Here is a 17,712-nt window from a genome sequence, read left to right on the forward strand (position 1 = left end):
GCTTTTTGTAATTCCCTGTGACTGATTCCGGTCCTTGGACCCCACATTGATGACAGAGAGGTGAACCCCTGGAGGAGGGACGAGGGGAGTCTAGTCAATGTCTCCAATCCCATGGGTGGAGGCTGCGTCCCATATCAGCCATGTTGAAATGGGAAGATTGCTGGCCCAGGTGTCTGAAGGCCTATAGGGAAGGCCTCCCTGGGCCTGTTTCCTTATCTGTCACGGCAGCTGGTGATACCCTTGGCACACTGCCTGGGGCCTCAAAACCCAGGACTGCTGTGAGCAGCCATGTAGACTGCACAGCCTAGTTCAGGGGGCTTCCATTATCTTCAGTGTCCTTGTTGATAAATGGGCCCAGTTAAAATCATACATGGTGTTAATAATAATTCCCCATGAGGTAGGCGTCCTCAGGACATTATTGATAGATAGATGGCCTTGGAAAAAACACAGAGGAATGGGGTGATGATTCCAGGAGTAAATAAATCATCAGGAGGCATTTCTTCAGGGTCTGATGATTCCATTTTAAAGACAAAGAGCTGTGGCCCAACGAGTGAGGTTAATAAGTAACTCATGTGATGTGAGGGACAAAGTCTGGATTCAGACTCAGATCTTTGTGGTTGTGTTGCGTCCATTTGCCTGAGTATCTGGTGCCTTCTGAGAGGAATTAATACTGATCAACCCGATTTTCCCGTGTCAGGACTCAGTCTGACACCAGAGCTGTTCTCTCAGAACAGCATTCGTGGGCTCGTCGGGCCCTCCATCTGTGGCTCAGGGAGGCCACGTTCATGAAACCTGCAAACCCACACACACCCCATTGGATATGACTGTGCCACTTCTCTTGTGCCCTGCCAGGTGACTGACTAATGTGTGGTGGGAAACGATATGGTTCTGTTAGGGAGAAAGCTGCTTTTTTTTTTAGGAAAATGCTGTGATAAGCAGCCTGAAGGCACATGGTGAGGAGAGAGAGAAAAAGAGATGGCTGGAGTCTCTGCTTATAAAAATAACTCCGATTTTGTCTTCTCCATCAGACCGACTACAGCCTCCTCATTGAAAGTGGAATGCCTCATCCTACTCTGTCTTTTTGCCAGAGCAGTCACCACATTCTGACTTTCCCTGTGATTTGGTTATCTACCACTTTAATTTATGCTGTCTGCAGCCCTGTCTAGACTACACTCCAGGAGGGCAAAGGTCTTTGTCTTTTTGCTCACAAATACCTCCCGGTTTCCTACAGTAGGCCTAAGACACGGAAGGTGCTCAAAAAATGTTTATTGAATGAACGCATGAGTTTGGGGAAGGAAGAGAGAGCTGAGACACGGGTAGGGTAGCCATCGCCAAGGGGTATTTTCAAGAGCAGGGAACTGCAAGGTTTAAACGCAGGCTGGGGGACACTGGTATGATATGTACCCCTCAACCTCTGCATCCTCGGATGAGTGGGCTCCCGCCACTCCCCACCGTGAGTGTGTGTGTAAAGTGCCAGGACAGTGTAAAGATGAGGAGGGAAGATAACTCAGGTCCACACTGAAAACCGGGAGCACCCATGGCACAGTGTGAGGAGACTGGGAGAGTGCGGAAGATAACTTACTCCTCTTTACATTTTGCCAAAGGCAGGCCTTGACCAAAGTTGTTCCCAATTCCTAGAGGTCTGAGAGAGGACACGAGCTGCACAGATGCCAAAGGGTTGAGCAGCCTGTAGCCCTATTGGCCAGGGCACAGTCTGACAGCCGGAAGCCTCAGCCTGTCTGCACAGATGCCAAAGGGCTGGCCCTATTGGCCAGGGCACAGTCTGACAGCCAGAGGCCTTAGCCTGTCTGACCCGGAGGTCCCTCCCTAGAAGAAGCTGTGCTTTTTGATTGTACAGCCACCTGCTATATAAGGCCTCTCCCACACCAGCACTAAGCTTCTCCCGGGATCCTCCTTCTGTAGGACAATCACCAGGCCAGATCCAGAAGGTGAGAGGACTGCAAGGCCAGGGCCTGAGCCCTGGGAGAAGCTGAAACCACAGGAAGGGCATTCGGGACCAGCTCAGGTCCTTCCCTGGCCAGGTCCAGGACATTCTTGTGGCCCTTGCTCCTTTGGCATTGCCCTAGGCAGTCGTATGCTCAGGAGAGGGGAGTCCGGAGTTCAGCGAGGATGTGGGCTGGGGACGTAGTTTTCTTGTTGTTTTGCCATCTGCTATTCTGTGTGTGGTTTGTGTGGAGTGTGTGTGTGTCTTCTGTGCGTCATTCTGTGTGTGGCATCCTTCATTCTGTGTGGTTCTGTGTCCTCACAGCCTCTCTGAGCTCCAGCTTTCTCTGTGGAAGATGAAAGCAATTATAGCAGGACCCTGCCAGGCTGTTGAAAAGATTCCACAATAAAACTTTGCACATGGGACGTATCTAGTGAAACAGCCTCAGATGCCACTTCTTCTCCTGTCCCAGGCGGGGGGCCCTGCCTTGACCCCAGCCTCACTGGTCCCTCTTACCCACAGAGGTGGGAGGGCATGGCTCTGGGTCCTGCTTTGGGGTCACTCCCAGGCTCTTTCTCTGCTGTGTGCCCCTGGGTCAGGTCCTGACCTCTCTGGGCCTCCAGCATTTCTCCCTGAAAATGAGGCTAGTGTCAGGTCTTCACCATAGGCTGAGGTGGTCTGTGCACTTGATGTGCTGCTGGGATCTCCTTCTTATCTCATCTCATCCTCTCCTTTCCCCTCCTCCATCACACTATAAGGCTTGAGGGGCCTTTTCTCAGAAGGACAGGCCCCTGAAACTCTTTTCCCATTGAGGAGAAAAGCAAGCAGCTGGGGTTCCAGGCCTGGAGGGGTGCCCAGGCCTGGAGGGGTGTGCCCGGGCATATGGGGGTGCCCAGGCATATGGGGGTGCAGGGCTGCCGCATGTTTGCTACAAGCTCCAGACCAGACCTGCTTTATTTTCCTCCTTGGATCTAAATGGTGGGGTCGTTGGCATCATGGATGGGCCTCTTCTCCCAGACCAACTGGTTTCCCTTCCTCTTTACCAATCTCTAATAAGTCAACCAGGGTATCACTGTAGGGTGTGTGGTGTGTGTGTGTGATGTGGTGTGTGTGGTGTGTGTGTGATGTGTGGGGTGTGTGGTGTGTGTGTGATGTGGTGTGTGTGATGTGTGGGGTGTGTGGTGTGTGTGTGATGTGGTGTGTGTGTGTGTGTGTGATGTGTGGGGTGTGTGGTGTGTGTGATGGGGTGTGTATGGTGTGTGTGATGTGCTGTGTGTGTTGTGTGTGTTGTGTGGGGTGTGTGTGATGTGGTGTGTGGTGTGTGTGATATGGTGTGTGTGTGTTGTATGGGGTGTGTGGTGTGTGTTGTGTGGGGTGTGTGTGGTGTGGTGTGTGTGTTGTGTGGGGTGTGTGGTGTGTGTGATGTGGTGTATGTGTGTTGTGTGGGGTGTGTGTGGTGTGGTGTGTGTGTGTGGTGTGTGTGACATGGTGTGTGTTGTGTGTTGTGTAGTGTGTGGTGTGTGGTGTGTGTGTTGTGTGGGGTGTGTGTTGTGTGGGGTGTGTGGTGTGTGTTGTGTGTGATGTAGTGTGTGTTGTGTGGGGTGTGTGTGGTGTGGGGTGTGTGTGTTGTGTGGGGTGTGTGTGGTGTGGTGTGTGTGTGTGGTGTGTGTGATGTAGTGTGTGTTGTGTGGGGTGTGTGTGGTGTGGGGTGTGTGTGTTGTGTGGGGTGTGTGGTGTGTGGTGTGTGTGATGTGTGTGTTGTGTGGGGTGTGTGTGGTGTGGTGTGTGTGTGTTGTGTGGGGTGTGTGGTGTGTGGGGTGTGTGGTGTGTGGTGTGTGTGATGTGGTGTGTGTGTGGTGTGTGTTGTGTGGGGTGTGTGGTGTGTGGTGTGTGTGATGTGGTGTGTGTGTGGTGTGTGTTGTGTGGGGTGTGTGGTGTGTGTTGTGTGGGGTGCGGTGTGTGTGATGTGGTGTATGTGTGTTGTGTGGGGTGTGTGTGGTGTGGTGTGTGTGTGTGGTTTGTGTGATGTAGTGTGTGTTGTGTGGGGTGTGTGTGGTGTGGTGTGTGTGTGTTGTGTGGGGTGTGTGGTGTGTGGGGTGTGTGGTGTGTGGTGTGTGTGATGTGGTGTATGTGTGTTGTGTGGGGTGTGTGTGGTGTGTGGTGTGTGTGATGTGGTGTATGTGTGTTGTGTGGGGTGTGTGTGGTGTGGTGTGTGTGTGTGTGGTGTGCGTGATGTGTTGTGTGTTGTGTGGGGTGTGTGTGATGTGGTGTGTGTGTGTTGTGTGGGGTGTGTGGTGTGTGGTGTGTGTGATGTAGTGTGTGTTGTGTGGGGTGTGTGTGGTGTGGTGTGTGTGTGTTGTGTGGGGTGTGTGGGGTGTGTGGTGTGTGGTGTGTGGGATGTGGTGTATGTGTGTTGTGTGGGGTGTGTGTGGTGTGGTGTGTGTGTGTGGTGTGTGTGATGTGGTGTGTGTTGTGTGTTGTGTGGTGTGTGGTGTATGTGTGTTGTGTGGGGTGTGGTGTGTGTGTTGTGTGTGGTGTGTGGTGTGTGGGGTGTGTGGTGTGTGTGATGTGGTGTATGTGTGTTGTGTGGGGTGTGGTGTGTGTGATGTGGTGTATGTGTGTTGTGTGGGGTGTGGTGTGTGTGATGTGGTGTATGTGTGTTGTGTGGGGTGTGTGTGGTGTGGTGTGTGTGTGTGATGTGGTGTGTGTTGTGTGGTGTGTGGTGTATGTGTGTTGTGTGGGGTGTGTGTGGTGTGTGTGTGTGTGGTGTGTGTGATGTGGTGTGTGTTGTGTGGGGTGTGGTGTGTGTGATGTGGTGTATGTGTGTTGTGTGGGGTGTGGTGTGTGTGATGTGGTGTATGTGTGTTGTGTGGGGTGTGGTGTGTGTGATGTGGTGTATGTGTGTTGTGTGGGGTGTGGTGTGTGTGATGTGGTGTATGTGTGTTGTGTGGGGTGTGTGTGGTGTGGTGTGTGTGTGTGGTGTGTGTGATGTGGTGTGTGTTGTGTGGGGTGTGGTGTGTGTGATGTGGTGTATGTGTGTTGTGTGGGGTGTGGTGTGTGTGATGTGGTGTATGTGTGTTGTGTGGGGTGTGGTGTGTGTGATGTGGTGTATGTGTGTTGTGTGGGGTGTGGTGTGGTGTGTGTGTGTGGTGTGTGTGATGTGGTGTATGTGTGTTGTGTGGGGTGTGCTGTGTGTGATGTGGTGTATGTGTGTTGTGTGGGGTGTGGTGTGTGTGATGTGGTGTGTGTTGTGTGGGGTGTGGTGTGTGTGATGTGGTGTATGTGTGTTGTGTGGGGTGTGGTGTGTGTGTGTGGTGTGATGTGCCTATGTGTGGTGAGGTGGGAGTAGGGGCTTCCAGACGAAGGCGATTCTGTTTCATAAGTAGCAGCTATTACGGTGCCCCCTGGCTTTGGAGCTGGAAGGACCTAGAATAGAGCACGGCTTTGGCCTTCTAGGCCGAGGAGCTTGGGCTACTTCGCTAACCCTCTTTGCTGCAGTTTTCCCACCTGTAGAGGGGGGATAATAGCCTCTGCCGAACAGTACTGTCCGCTGGGACTCCTGCAATGATGGGAGTGTCCTGTGCCTGCCTTGGCCAACACCGCGGCCACCAGCCACATGTGGCCCCTGAGCGTTGGGAACGTAGCCAGTGCTACTGAGAAACAGAATGTTTCATTTTATCTACCCTCGAAGAATCAAAGAACCGTAAATAGCCGTGCGTGGCTCACAGCGACCGTGTATACGGTAAATGAGATAATGATCAAGAAGGGCTCAGGCCAGAGCCACACACCTGCTCTCTGCTGCTTTGATACACAAGCAAGTTGGAATTCTGGGAGTTCTTTCGAATTCTAATGAATGTGACCAAGCCTTTGCAATCCTCTAAGGTCTAACTCAGACAATCTGCAGGCAGGGAAGGCAAGGTGCAGAGAGGCTGGTGACACACCCTTCGGAAGTGCATGGGGAACTCTGATTTAGTGCCGCAGGCCCAGGACTGTGGGAACAGTGGAAGGCGGTGTGGGCTGGCGGTTAGGGACATAGGCTAAACTCCAGTTCTGATACCTCGCAGAAGTAAGACCTTGACTTTCAGTGCAATACCCAGTCCTTCTAAGGCTTGATTTTTCTCAGGATGCTAACAATAGTACCTGCCTGCTACAGTAGATGAATTACATAAATTAATACCTGCAAAGTGCTTGGAATGGAGTAAGTGCTCAGCAGATGTTTGCCTATTGCGGAGGTGGTGGCGGTGGCAGCAACAGAACCCCTAAGTGTAAAATAAGGATGCGGTGAGAGGCTGGCTGCAGGAGGGACATCGTGCTCTGGGGGAGGGAGGGGCACAGACCCCAGCCCAGCTCTTCCTTCTTGGACCCCGTCCCCAAAGTGAAACTAAAAAGTCATCGGCCCGCACATTTTGCAACTGACTTGGCCCCACGGGAAACGGCCCCTGGCTGTGTTTGACACGCGTGTGTAGATGCTCCTGCAGGCGGAGACTCAGGAAACTTGGACCTCTGCAGCAGGGTGGAGTCAGCTTTGTGCTCCCAGCTCAGGATTTTGATTCTTTCTGCCACAAGGACGGACTGAGTACTGGGCTTGTTACAGTGTGATTGAAACCCGCAGGGGATGGCAGGCAGCCCTCCAAGGCCCCGCGGCTGCCTTCTTTGTGTCTCTTCAGGCTCCAGGCCCTGTGGTCCCCATCCTTGGGAGAAGTCAGCTCCCGCACCATGAAGGGCGTCCTCGTCGCTGGTATCACTGCAGTGCTTGTGGTTGCAGCTGTAGGTAAGAGAACTCACGCGGCCCCTTTTTAGGATGGAGACCCTCTTTTCCACCTCACCAGTGTCTTCTTGCTGTCAAAGTCCCGAGGGCCTCGCATGTTAAATTACGGTTAGTGATGACCACGAGACCTGTCTGTGCAGCCTGCTTTCAAGGGGCCACTCTGTATTGTTGTTGAAGGTTGGATCTTTCCACTGGGGAATAGTGAGCAGTGGGAGAAACTCATTAGGGTGGCTCATCTTACAGCATCAATGTCAGGGATCCCCAGAGGGCAGGGGTGCCATCCCACCTGTTTCTTACTGCAAGGTGGGAGCAGCGCTTTTCCTAGAGTCTGCTCCATAAATGTCTACTGAATGTTGACTGGTGTTGGACGTCTTGTGTCCTCAGAATCTCTGAGCTGTGTGCAGTGTAATTCATGGGAACGATCCTGTGTCAACAGCACTGCCTCTGAATGTCCCTTGCACGCCAACACCAGCTGTGTCAGCTCCTCAGTCAGCTCCTTTCCAGGTGAGCCGGCGTGTGTGTGTCCTTCCCGCCTCTGGGGCTTGCACCGGGAGGGAGCTGGAGACGACGTCCAGGCAGGAAAGAAAGGCAGAGATGGGGACATGCTGTCCAAGGAGAGAGGAAACCACAAAGGTGACTCCCAGGGGAAACAACGCACGGCTGAGACAAGCAGGAGCCAGACAAGAACACGGGGTCAAAGCACATGGGAGACCCTCGTGTTTTGGACACTGATGCCCTTGATCACAAAGCTTCATTCTAGAGGCATGTACGTGGATGTGGGAAGCAAGGGCAGCTCTTAGTTAAATTACCAGGCAGATTTGCTCTGGAAGCTTTCATTCTTCCTTTTCCCCAGCCCTTTTATCTCTCCCTCATGGTTCCTCCTCTCCTGGATCAAACATACTTTCCTTCGTTCAAGACCTCCCCACAGGGCATTTGGAGCACAACCACTATTGTACCCTCTTTCTCAGAGCACTTAGATTTCTTCTTAACTTTTTTTGTAATAGACGCGTTCAAATGCACTTCGTGTATGTTTAAAGTAGGAAGAAGAGTATAACGAACTGCCCTGTAACCACTACCCTGTGTCAGCAGTTATTAACATTTTGCTATTTTCTCACTATAGTTTTTTTTCTTACTATAGTATTTTTGGCTATGGTATTTTAAATTAAACATTATATAAATAGACATGACACACACATATATATGCGTATGTGTGTACATGTTATTGGTCATTTTCTCCATAAATACTTCACTATTTATCTCTGATCATAATTTTTTTTACATAACTACCATATTGCTATGGTTTGAATATTCCCTCCAAAACTAATGTTGAAACTTAACTGCCATTGTGATGGCATTAAGAGGTGGGACATTCAGAGGTGATTAGGCCATGAGGACCCCGCCCTTGCAAATGCATTAATGTCGTGAGTGTGGAGGTGGGTTCCTGATAAAAGGGAGTCTGGCCCCCCCTTTCCCTCACTTGCTCTCACCCTCTCTTGCCCTTCGCCACGGGATGATGCAGAAGAAAGTCTTCACCAGAGGCTGGCACTTTGATGTACTTTGCAGACTCTAGGACTGTAAACAATAAATTTATTCTCTTTATAGATTACCCAATCCATGCTATTCTGGTATAGCAACACAAAATGAACTAAGACACATACTGTTATCACACCTGAGAAAGTTAACTGTATTTCTTTAATTTCTTCTAATACCCAGGCCATCTTAAACATTTCTTAATTGTTTCAAAGATGTCATGATATGGTCTACGTGTGGAATTAGGATCCCAGCCACATCCCCCATTTTGCTGTTAGGTCTGTTAAACCTAACTTGTTTTATAAGAGCGTCCATCATTTTTTGTTCAATCCTGTTGGTTTGTTGGAGAAATGGGTCACTTGCCCTGTAGCTGTCCCATGTTCTAGCTGTGGTTGATTGCTCCCTAGTGGTATGATATAACTTGCTCTCCTGTTCTCAGTATTTCTTGTGTAGGTAATCAGGGCTGTCCAGTAGTACTTTCTTCAGTGGTGGAAGTATCTGTCTTAACACCATGCCGTTCTGCAGTCACGTGTGGCCACTGAACACTTCATATGTGGCTGCTCTGACTGAGGAGCTTAATTTTAAATTTGATTTGATTTTAATTAATAAGATTTAAATTTAAATAGGCGCAAATAGCTAGTGGCTACCATATTAGATAGCGCTGGCTAGAAGCTTGACTGGATTCAGGTTCAATTTTTAGGCAGGAACTGTGGATGTCATATTGTACATAAGGCTCATCATGTCTGTTCGATCGTTTTTACAGATCTTAGGACTTACCGGTGGCTTCAGGGACTGCCCACCTGGACCATCCATTTTCAGGCTCCCAAGCACTTTTGCCTGGAGTTTAACCTGCACCTCTGATAGTCTCCTGCTCAAAGGAGGGGCTACCTGATGGGGAAGAATTATTATTATTTTTTCCAGAAAGCCCTCTCCAGTGTCTCCAAACCACATCACACCGAGGTTGCATTTTCTGCCTTTGCCTGAAACACTTGCTGTTCCGGGTCTCCACCCTCCCCACACCTCCTCCTTATCGGGGCTGACAGTCTGTGTTTGTCTTTGTGTAGAGACAGCAATCAGATTATACCAGAAAATGTTCTGCTCCGCGGAGAACTGCAGTGAGGAGACGCACGTTACAGCCTTCACTGTCCACGTGTCTGCTACAGAACACTTCCGTTTTGTAAGCCGGTGCTGCCAAGGAAAGGACTGCGGCAACACCAGCGATGCCCTGGGTGGGTGCTGGCCGCATGGGCGATGCCCTGGGTGGGCGCTGGCCGCGCGGGCGATGCCCTGGGTGGGCGCTGGCCGCGCGGGTGATGCCCTGGGTGGGTGCTGGCCGCGTGGGCGATGCCCTGGGTGGGTGCTGGCCATGTGAGTGGCCTTCCTCCGTCCTCCCAGCCCTGGCTCTTCCTTTTTCACCTGTTCTCCTTACCCTTGGGTGGACATCTCAAGTCCAGGCACTTCAGTGATGGCATCAACATCTGACTTACAGCAATTACACAGGAAACAAATGGGGCAAACCAGCACTTCCCCTCTTTCTTAGTGAAGACAGACATTGCAAGTTGTGCGACACGGACATTAGTTCCCATCAGTAGTTCTCAAATTTTGTGATCTCAGGCCATCTGTTAAGACACTATGTCTTAAACATTATTGAGGCCCCCAAAGAACTTTCATTTATGTGGACTCTACCTGTCAATACGCACTGTCTTAGAAATTAAAGCTAAGAAAATTTAGAAATTGTAACTAGCTCGCCAAAATAACCAAAACCCATGACACATCAACATTAATATAACTATATTTTCCAAAAGAAATATATACAATGGGAAGGGTGGCATTGTTATTATACTTTTTGCAAATTCTTTAGTTTCTGACTTCATAGAAGACAGCTGGATTCTCATATTTACTTGTGCATTTAGTCTGTTACAGTCTCACGCATCATGGAGCCTCTGGAAAACTCCACTTTATGTTCACAAGAGAAAGAGAGTGAAATAAGTAAATAATATTTTAGTATTATCATGACGATGGTTTGAGCCCTGTAAGGTCTCAGGGACTCAGGACATCCTGGACCACGATGGTTTGAGCCCTGCAGCACTCCCCGTAAGGTCTCAGGGACTCAGGACATCCTGGACCATGATGGTTTGAGCCCTGCAGCACTCCCTGTAAGGTCTCGGGGACTCAGGATATCCTGGACCACGATTTGAGACCTGCTGATCTAGACCAAAGCTCTCTTTGAAAAACAGAAAATGTGGCTGAAAAGGCAAAGTTTATTGGCCATGGTCGTAAAGCACAGTTAATTAAGAGCAGAGCTGGTCTCATTATACATTTTTTTCTTCTAGTCATAATGTTAAATAATGGCCTGTGTTTATTCGTTCAGAGCAAGATTTGGTAACAGTCACCCACTTGTTGGCAAATGTTCATGATGGCTAATGTTGATGTTGACTATAGTTTGGTTTTAGCTCAAAATCTTACCTTTCTCAGTCTATACCCCAACACACTGATGGGCCATAGTTCTTGAAGACTAGACAGTCTGTAAGGGCAGATCTGTGGAGCTGTGTGTAATAAATATTTTGAGGGAACATGGTGTTTTCAAGGCTAGATCTGAGATTTCCAAGGATGCAATTGCTCCGTTCTCAGGATCTCTTTGGTGGTTTCTTTGCTTGCCTATCCCCTTCCTCCCATGTTCCGTATGATAACACTGTCCTGAGCAATGACTCTGACTGTTCCAGACCCTCCCCAGAAGAATGTGTCCAGCAATGCAGAGTGCCTTGCTTGTTATGAATCTAATGGAACTTCCTGTAGTGGGAAGCCCTGGAAATGTTATGAAGAAGAGCAGTGTGTCTTTCTAGTTGCAGAATTTAAGAATGGTAAGTCTTGTAGTTCTAATTCCTCTGTGGGACTTGAGCTGGGAACATGTCAAGTCTTGGTTCACAAATTCTGGGTTAACACAGAAGGACCAGGGGAGTAGTGGAACAAGGGGGATAAAGGTCATAATGTCTTTAAATAAAGAGGCTGTTCATGTAGCCTTGAGCTCGTTGCTATTTTTGCCTTCTTAGACCAGAGCTGTTTCTCCTGGGCTACGCTTCCCTTGAACTCTATTCTCCCGTGGCTTGTAATCCAGTCACGTTTGTCTAAGCGCATCACACCCCTCCTCACATTTACTTCTTTACCAGGTTGCGTCATTCTGTAGGTGAGGGTTGGTGCAACTTTTATTTCCTTTTATATCTACACTTTTCTTCTCTACTTGTCACTAAGAGGTGTTGGCTTTTGGTAGCTTGGATCACCTGGCGGAAAGAGTCAAATTGGGTTTTAAAGTCCAACCAATTGTCCTTTTCTATAAAAGCAATTTGATACTAACCATTGTAAAACACACATTTCTAACATTTGCCCAAAGAGTTAAAGGTTATTAAATTTATTAGTTAAGGTAAGTTAATTGCTGTTAATAACACCAGCAATGCCCTGGGTGGGTGCTGGCTGTGCGAGTGGCCTTCCTGTGTCCTCCCAGCTATGGCTCTTCCTTTTTCACCTGTTCTCCTTTCCCTTGGGTGGACATCTTAAGTCCAGGCACTTCAGTGAGTATCCAGATGGCATCAACATCTGACTTACAGCAATTACGCAGGAAACAAATGGGGCAAACCAGCACTTCCTCCATGCCTCCCCTCTTTCTTAGTGATTCAGGTTGTGTTAGAGGGACATTAGAGGCCATCAGTAGTTCTCAAATCTTGTGATCTCAGGCCCTCTGTTAAGACTCTATGTCTTAATTATTGAGGACCCCAAAGAACTTCTGTTTATGTGGACTCCATCTGTCAGTATACGCTGTCTTAGAAATTAAAGCTAAGAAGATTTAGAAACCTTAACTAGTTAAAGAGTTAAAGAACAACCTCCAAAGCCTATGGTTCAATACAATAGATGTTTATTTCTTGCTGGAGCAGTTAATTGCAGAGTGCAGGCCATGGGCTCCTTCTGTCCTGTAGCTCTGGCCCCCACTCACCAGGTCCTGGCAGCTCTGTGCTGTATCCTTTCTTGCCAGCAGTAGGAGAGAGAGGTAGTGGAAGAAGGCAGGTGGGTTTCTGTGGGTTGGGCTGGGATGTGAATGCATCACTTCCTCCCACAGTTCACTGGTTAGGACCCAGTAAGACAGTCATCTTGGCTGTAAGGGAGCCTGACATAGTCAGGTAGTATGACCCCGAAGGAAAGAAGGAGGCATGAAGCTAAAATGAACAACAAGCCAGTCTCTGCCAAAATATGGCTCCAAATAATAAGAGTTTAAGAGCACTAATATCCAGGTACACTTTCATTTCAATATTTGTTAAGTGTCAATTCTAGCATCATAAATCAGTGTTTAACTGTAATTATGGATTTTTCAGCGGCGTCAAGCACTGCTTATACTGAACCTCTTTTTTTTGTTATTTTTTGTTTTTTTGAGAGGAAATCTTGCTCTGTCACCCAGGCTGGAGTGCAGTGGTACGATCTGAGCTCACTGCAACCTCAGTCTCCTGGGTTCAAGCGATTCTCCTGCCTCAGCTTCCTGGGTAGCTGGGATTATAGACATGTGCCACCATACCCGACTGCTTTTTGTATTTTTAGTACAGACGGGGTTTCGCCATGTTGGCCAGGCTGGTCTCAAACACCTGACCTCAGGTGATTCGCCCACCTTGGTCTCCCAAGGTGCTGGGATTACAGGTGTGAGCCACAGCGCCCAGCCCTGAACGTCTTTTTACTATTTTTTTAAAATACACTTTGTTTTTCAGAGTAGTTTTAGATTCACAGCAAAATTGGGCAGAAGTGATAGAAATTTCCCATCTACCCGACATGCATAACCTCCCTGCTGCCAACATCCCCACCAGAGCATAACCTCCCCGCTGCCAACATCCACACCAGAGCATAACCTCCCCGCTGCCAACATCCCCAACACAGCATAACCTCCCCGCTGCCAACATCCCCAAGACAGCATAACCTCCCCGCTGCCAACATCCTCACCAGAGCATAACCTCCCTGCTGCCAACATCCTCACCAGAGCATAACCTCCCCGCTGCCAACATCCCCAACACAGCATAACCTCCCCGCTGCCAACATCCCCAAGACAGCATAACCTCCCCGCTGCCAACATCCTCACCAGAGCATAACCTCCCTGCTGCCAACATCCCCAACACAGCATAACCTCCCCGCTGCCAACATCCCCAAGACAGCATAACCTCCCCGCTGCCAACATCCCACCAGAGCATAACCTCCCCGCTGCCAACATCCCACCAGAGCATAACCTCCCCGCTGCCAACATCCACACCAGAGCATAACCTCCCTGCTGCCAACATCCCCAAGACAGCATAACCTCCCCGCTGCCAACATCCCACCAGAGCATAACCTCCCTGCTGCCAACATCCCACCAGAGCATAACCTCCCCGCTGCCAACATCCCACCAGAGCATAACCTCCCCGCTGCCAACATCCCCACCAGAGCATAACCTCCCACCAGAGCATAACCTCCCCACTGCCAACATCCCCACCAGAGCATAACCTCCCCACTGCCAACATCCCACCAGAGCATAACCTCCCCACTGCCAACATCCCCACCAGAGCATAACCTCCCCACTGCCAACATCCCACCAGAGCATAACCTCCCCACTGCCAACATCCCACCAGAGCATAACCTCCCCGCTGCCAACATCCCACCAGAGCATAACCTCCCCGCTGCCAACATCCCCACCAGAGCATAACCTCCCACCAGAGCATAACCTCCCCGCTGCCAACATCCCCACCAGAGCATAACCTCCCCACTGCCAACATCCACACCAGAGCATAACTTCCCCACTGCCAACATCCTCACCAGAGCATAACCTCCCCACTGCCAACATCCCCACCAGAGCATAACCTCCCCACTGCCAACATCCCACCAGAGCATAATCTCCCTGCTGCCAACATCCTCACCAGAGCATAACCTCCCCGCTACCAACATCCCCACCAGAGCATAACCTCCCCGCTGCCATCATACCCACCAGAGCATAACCTCCCCGCTGCCAACATCCCACCAGAGAGGTACATTTGTTCTAAGCAATAAGGCTACATTGATACAGCATCATCCAAAGTTGACAGCTTACATTAGGGCCCCCCTTGGTGTTGTGTATTCCGTGAGTTTGGACAAATGTATAATGATATACGTCCACCATTGTAGTAGTACCATATAGAGCATTTCCACTGCCTTAAAATTCCTCTGTGCTCTACCTACTCACCCCTCCCTGCCCTCCAAGCTCTGACAACCACTGATCTTTGTTACTGCCTCCAGAGTTTTGCCTTTTCCACACTGTCCTATAGTTGAAATCATACAGTATGTAGCCTTTTCAAAACGGCTTCTTTCCTTAGTAATATCCATTTAAAGCGCCTTTCACTTTTAAGATTTCTGGGATGTCTAAACTGCTATGATTTTAAATTCTAAAGCTGTGTCCTAAGGCAACATGACATCAGAAAGATATTTCTCTCTCTGCTTATCTTGTCCCCAGGTCTGATAAAAGGGATCAATTTTCTTCTTTCTCATAGGACTTGACTTACGCTGAAAGCCAGACAGATCAAAGCTATCATAAATGTAGGGGTATTTTTGTTTCTTTTTGTTCAAGATCATTTTTTAAAATACAGTAGAAATATTCCATGAAACACACCTCCTTAACTCACTCTAACTCAGTTTTCAGCACTGGCCAGGTGTGGTGTCTCATGCCTGTAATCCCAGCTCTTTGAGAGGCCAAGGCAGGCTGATCACTTGAGGTCAGGAGTTCAAGATCAGCCTGGCCAACATGGTGAAACCCCGTCTCTACTAGAAATACAAAATTAGCCAGGTGTGGTGGCATGCACCTGTAGTCCCAACTACTCGGGAGGCTGAGGCAGGAGAACCGCTTGCACCTGGGGGATGGAGCCTTCAGTGAGCCAAGATTGCACCACTGCACTCCAGCCTGGACGACAGAGAGAGACTCCATCTCAAAACAAAAAACGTCAGCACTGATGCTTGCTATAAAACAGCATTTGGAGGTTTCCCACTCCTTTTCCAAGCAAGTTTAGAATCAGCCATTGTTGTTGTTGCTGTTCGAGACAGGGTCTTGCTCTGTCACCCAGGTTAGAATGCAGGGGTGTGATCACTGGCTCACTGCTGCCTCAAACTCCTGGCTCAAGTCGATCTCCCATCTCAGCCTCCCCAGTAGTGGACTGCAGGCACGTGCCACCACCCCTGGATAACTTTTTAATTTTTTGTAGAGACAATGTTTCCCAGTCTGGTCTCAAACTCCTGGCCTCAAGTAATCCTCTCACCTCGGCCTCCCAAAGTGCTAAGATTACAGGTGTCAGCCACCATGCCTGGTCCTAGAGCCGGCCTTGAACTCAAATTGCAGCCTTGCTTCATGTCTGGTCCTAGAGCCAGCCTTGAACTCAAATCGCAGCCCTGCCTCTGACAAGTGGTGAGTGGAGTCACTTCACCTCCGTGAGTCCCTTGGCCTCTGTGAGGTGCCTGCCTCCAGGGCTGTGTGAATTGCAGCTGACAGAGCAATCGGGGCACACAGCACGTGCTCAATAACCGGTGGCTGCTATCATAACTACTTCTTCTGTACAAACGCCCTAGGCCTTTTACTAGCACCTGAATCTCAAAACATGATTAAACATAGCAGAACCCCAATTTATGGCAGAGACAAGACGTGGTCTCTTACATCCCTCCTGGTGGCCCTTCCTTCTTCTCGGGGAAAACTCAGGCAGGGAGGACTCAGGTCCAGAGAGGAGTGAGGACGGAAAACAAAGCCTGGAAGGGGAGGGGGAGCCCAAGGTACTGACCCCTGCCTGAACTGAGAACAGAGAACTGCCTTTTGAACCTGTTCCTGGTTTCCTCACCTTCCAGCTACACAGGAACACGGGAGATGTGAGTCCCAGGTCCAGCTCTGACCTTCTCTGTTTAGCCTGGGCTGGCCACTTGCCCCAGGAGTCTGCTGCCTCCAGGGTCAGGTGGCGGTGGGAGTCTAGGCCTCTGACCTCCAGGGTCTCTCTGCCATTGCCACGTGGTCTTCTTGACTCTGAACATGCAGGCTCCTTCTTGCCTGGGTTTCAGGAGCACACCAGCTCTTGCCGGTCACCAGGCCACCACGCTGCAGGTGACGAACTGAGAGCAGTGGAAGGACAAAGGACTGAGTGGCATCCCTCCTGTCTCCTTTGCATTCACAGACACTGAGTCTAACAGTCTCGTGGTGAAAGGCTGTTCCAATGTCAGTAACGCCACCTGTCAGTTCCTGTCTGGTGAAAATAAGACTTTTGGAGGAGTCATCTTTCGAAAGTTTGAGTGTGCAAACGTAAACAGCTTAACCCCCACGTCTACGCCGACCACTTCCCACAACATGGGCTTCAAAGCTTCCCTCAACCTCTTGGCCTTTGCCAGCCTCCTTCTGCTGGGACTGTGGCCCTGAGGTCTTGGGGCTGCACTTTGCCCAGCACCCCATTTCTGCTGCTCTGAGGTCCAGAGCACCCCATGGAGTACTGACACCCTCTTTCCCCGCCCTGCCCCATTTAACTGCCCAGTAAGTGGGAGTCACAGGTCTCCAGGTAATGCCGACAGCTGCCTTGTTCTCCATTATTAAAGCGCTGGTTCATTCACTGCCCAAATCTGTCCTGATGCATTCTGGGCTGGGCCTCATTTGAGCTGTTATCCAGCACCACCTCCCACTCCTGGGCTGCAGGTGGGGTCCTTGCCTTTGAAACTGTGCACGTTTGTTTCTGGGATCTGATGACATCCCTGCTCATCGTGCTTCTGGGAAGCCAACCCCTCGACCTTGCAGCCTGCACCTCTGGGGACGGACATGCCACCACCCGCACTGTCACACACAAGGAGCTCCCCGCCTACCTTATAAGGCCGGTGTTGACCCCAGTACAGAAGCTCCTTCAGTATTGGCCAATATATGGCCCTTCAACAGTTGTCCTGATTGTGGTCAGAAGTCCACAGCGAGTGAAGAAAACAGCATCATCTCAGGGTCCTATCACGATGGGGGCCCAAGGAGGGTTGGAGGGGCTGCTGACGACCAGCATGCTCCTACTGACTAGCCTTCCCAGGCAGGGACACGAGTAAGTCACTGGGAAAGCTGCAATGCCAGGCTCCACTCCTGGTCGAGGAAGTTTTCTGCAGCCTTGTGCAGAATGGAATGTGGCCACAGAGCCCCAGTCCGGCCCCTCAGAGAGCTTATAATCAAACACAGAGTTACTAACTCCATATCAAATGCCAAGGGAGCAAGAAAACCATTCAATCGAATATGCCCAGAGGTCTAGGTCTAGTAAATAAGGTGGGCCTTGAGCTGAGCTTGGAAAAATGGGGTTTGCGGTAATAAATATTTTTTTGTAAACTGATGTGGGTCAACATTAGCCAGGATTGCTGGCAATGCACCGTGGACAAAGCCACCATAAAGGTCCTCGGATGGCAACTCATCACCACATGTACTCTTACTGATTTCAGCTTGTGATTTTGA

At 49.9% G+C, this 17,712-nt stretch overlaps 1 protein-coding gene across 2 annotated transcripts; it reads left to right on the top strand.

Annotated features, from left to right (window-relative positions):
* The first annotated feature begins 1,894 nt into the window (after positions 1–1,894).
* On the top strand, positions 1,895–16,858 carry LYPD8 (LY6/PLAUR domain containing 8). Of its 2 annotated transcripts, none has more exons than XM_074025762.1 (6): positions 1,895–1,949; positions 6,613–6,716; positions 7,098–7,217; positions 9,308–9,472; positions 10,967–11,104; positions 16,104–16,858. In XM_074025762.1, the coding sequence occupies exons 2-6, from the start codon at positions 6,662–6,664 to the stop codon at positions 16,145–16,147; spliced, it is 522 nt and encodes a 173-aa protein (XP_073881863.1). In that variant the 5' UTR covers positions 1,895–1,949; positions 6,613–6,661; the 3' UTR covers positions 16,148–16,858. The 2 variants fall into 2 exon arrangements, with proteins under 2 accessions (XP_073881863.1, XP_005539582.3); XM_005539525.5 differs by having other exon boundaries at positions 16,424–16,858.
* Positions 16,859–17,712: the final 854 nt, after the last annotated feature.

Source organism: Macaca fascicularis, chromosome 1 (genome assembly GCF_037993035.2).
Source record: "Macaca fascicularis isolate 582-1 chromosome 1, T2T-MFA8v1.1".
Lineage (NCBI taxonomy): Eukaryota > Metazoa > Chordata > Mammalia > Primates > Cercopithecidae > Macaca > Macaca fascicularis.

What these genes read in the sequence shown, in the direction of transcription:
- LYPD8 (XM_005539525.5), top strand. Translation starts at nt 6,662, where the DNA reads ATGAAGGGCGTCCTCGTCGCTGGTATCACTGCAGTGCTTGTGGTTGCA. An exon ending in GCTTGTGGTTGCAGCTGTAG is followed by an intron (nt 6,717 to 7,097) that starts GTAAGAGAACTC and finishes TTGTGTCCTCAG; the next exon opens with AATCTCTGAGCTGTGTGCAG. An exon ending in AGTTGCAGAATTTAAGAATG is followed by an intron (nt 11,105 to 16,423) that starts GTAAGTCTTGTA and finishes TTGCATTCACAG; the next exon opens with ACACTGAGTCTAACAGTCTC.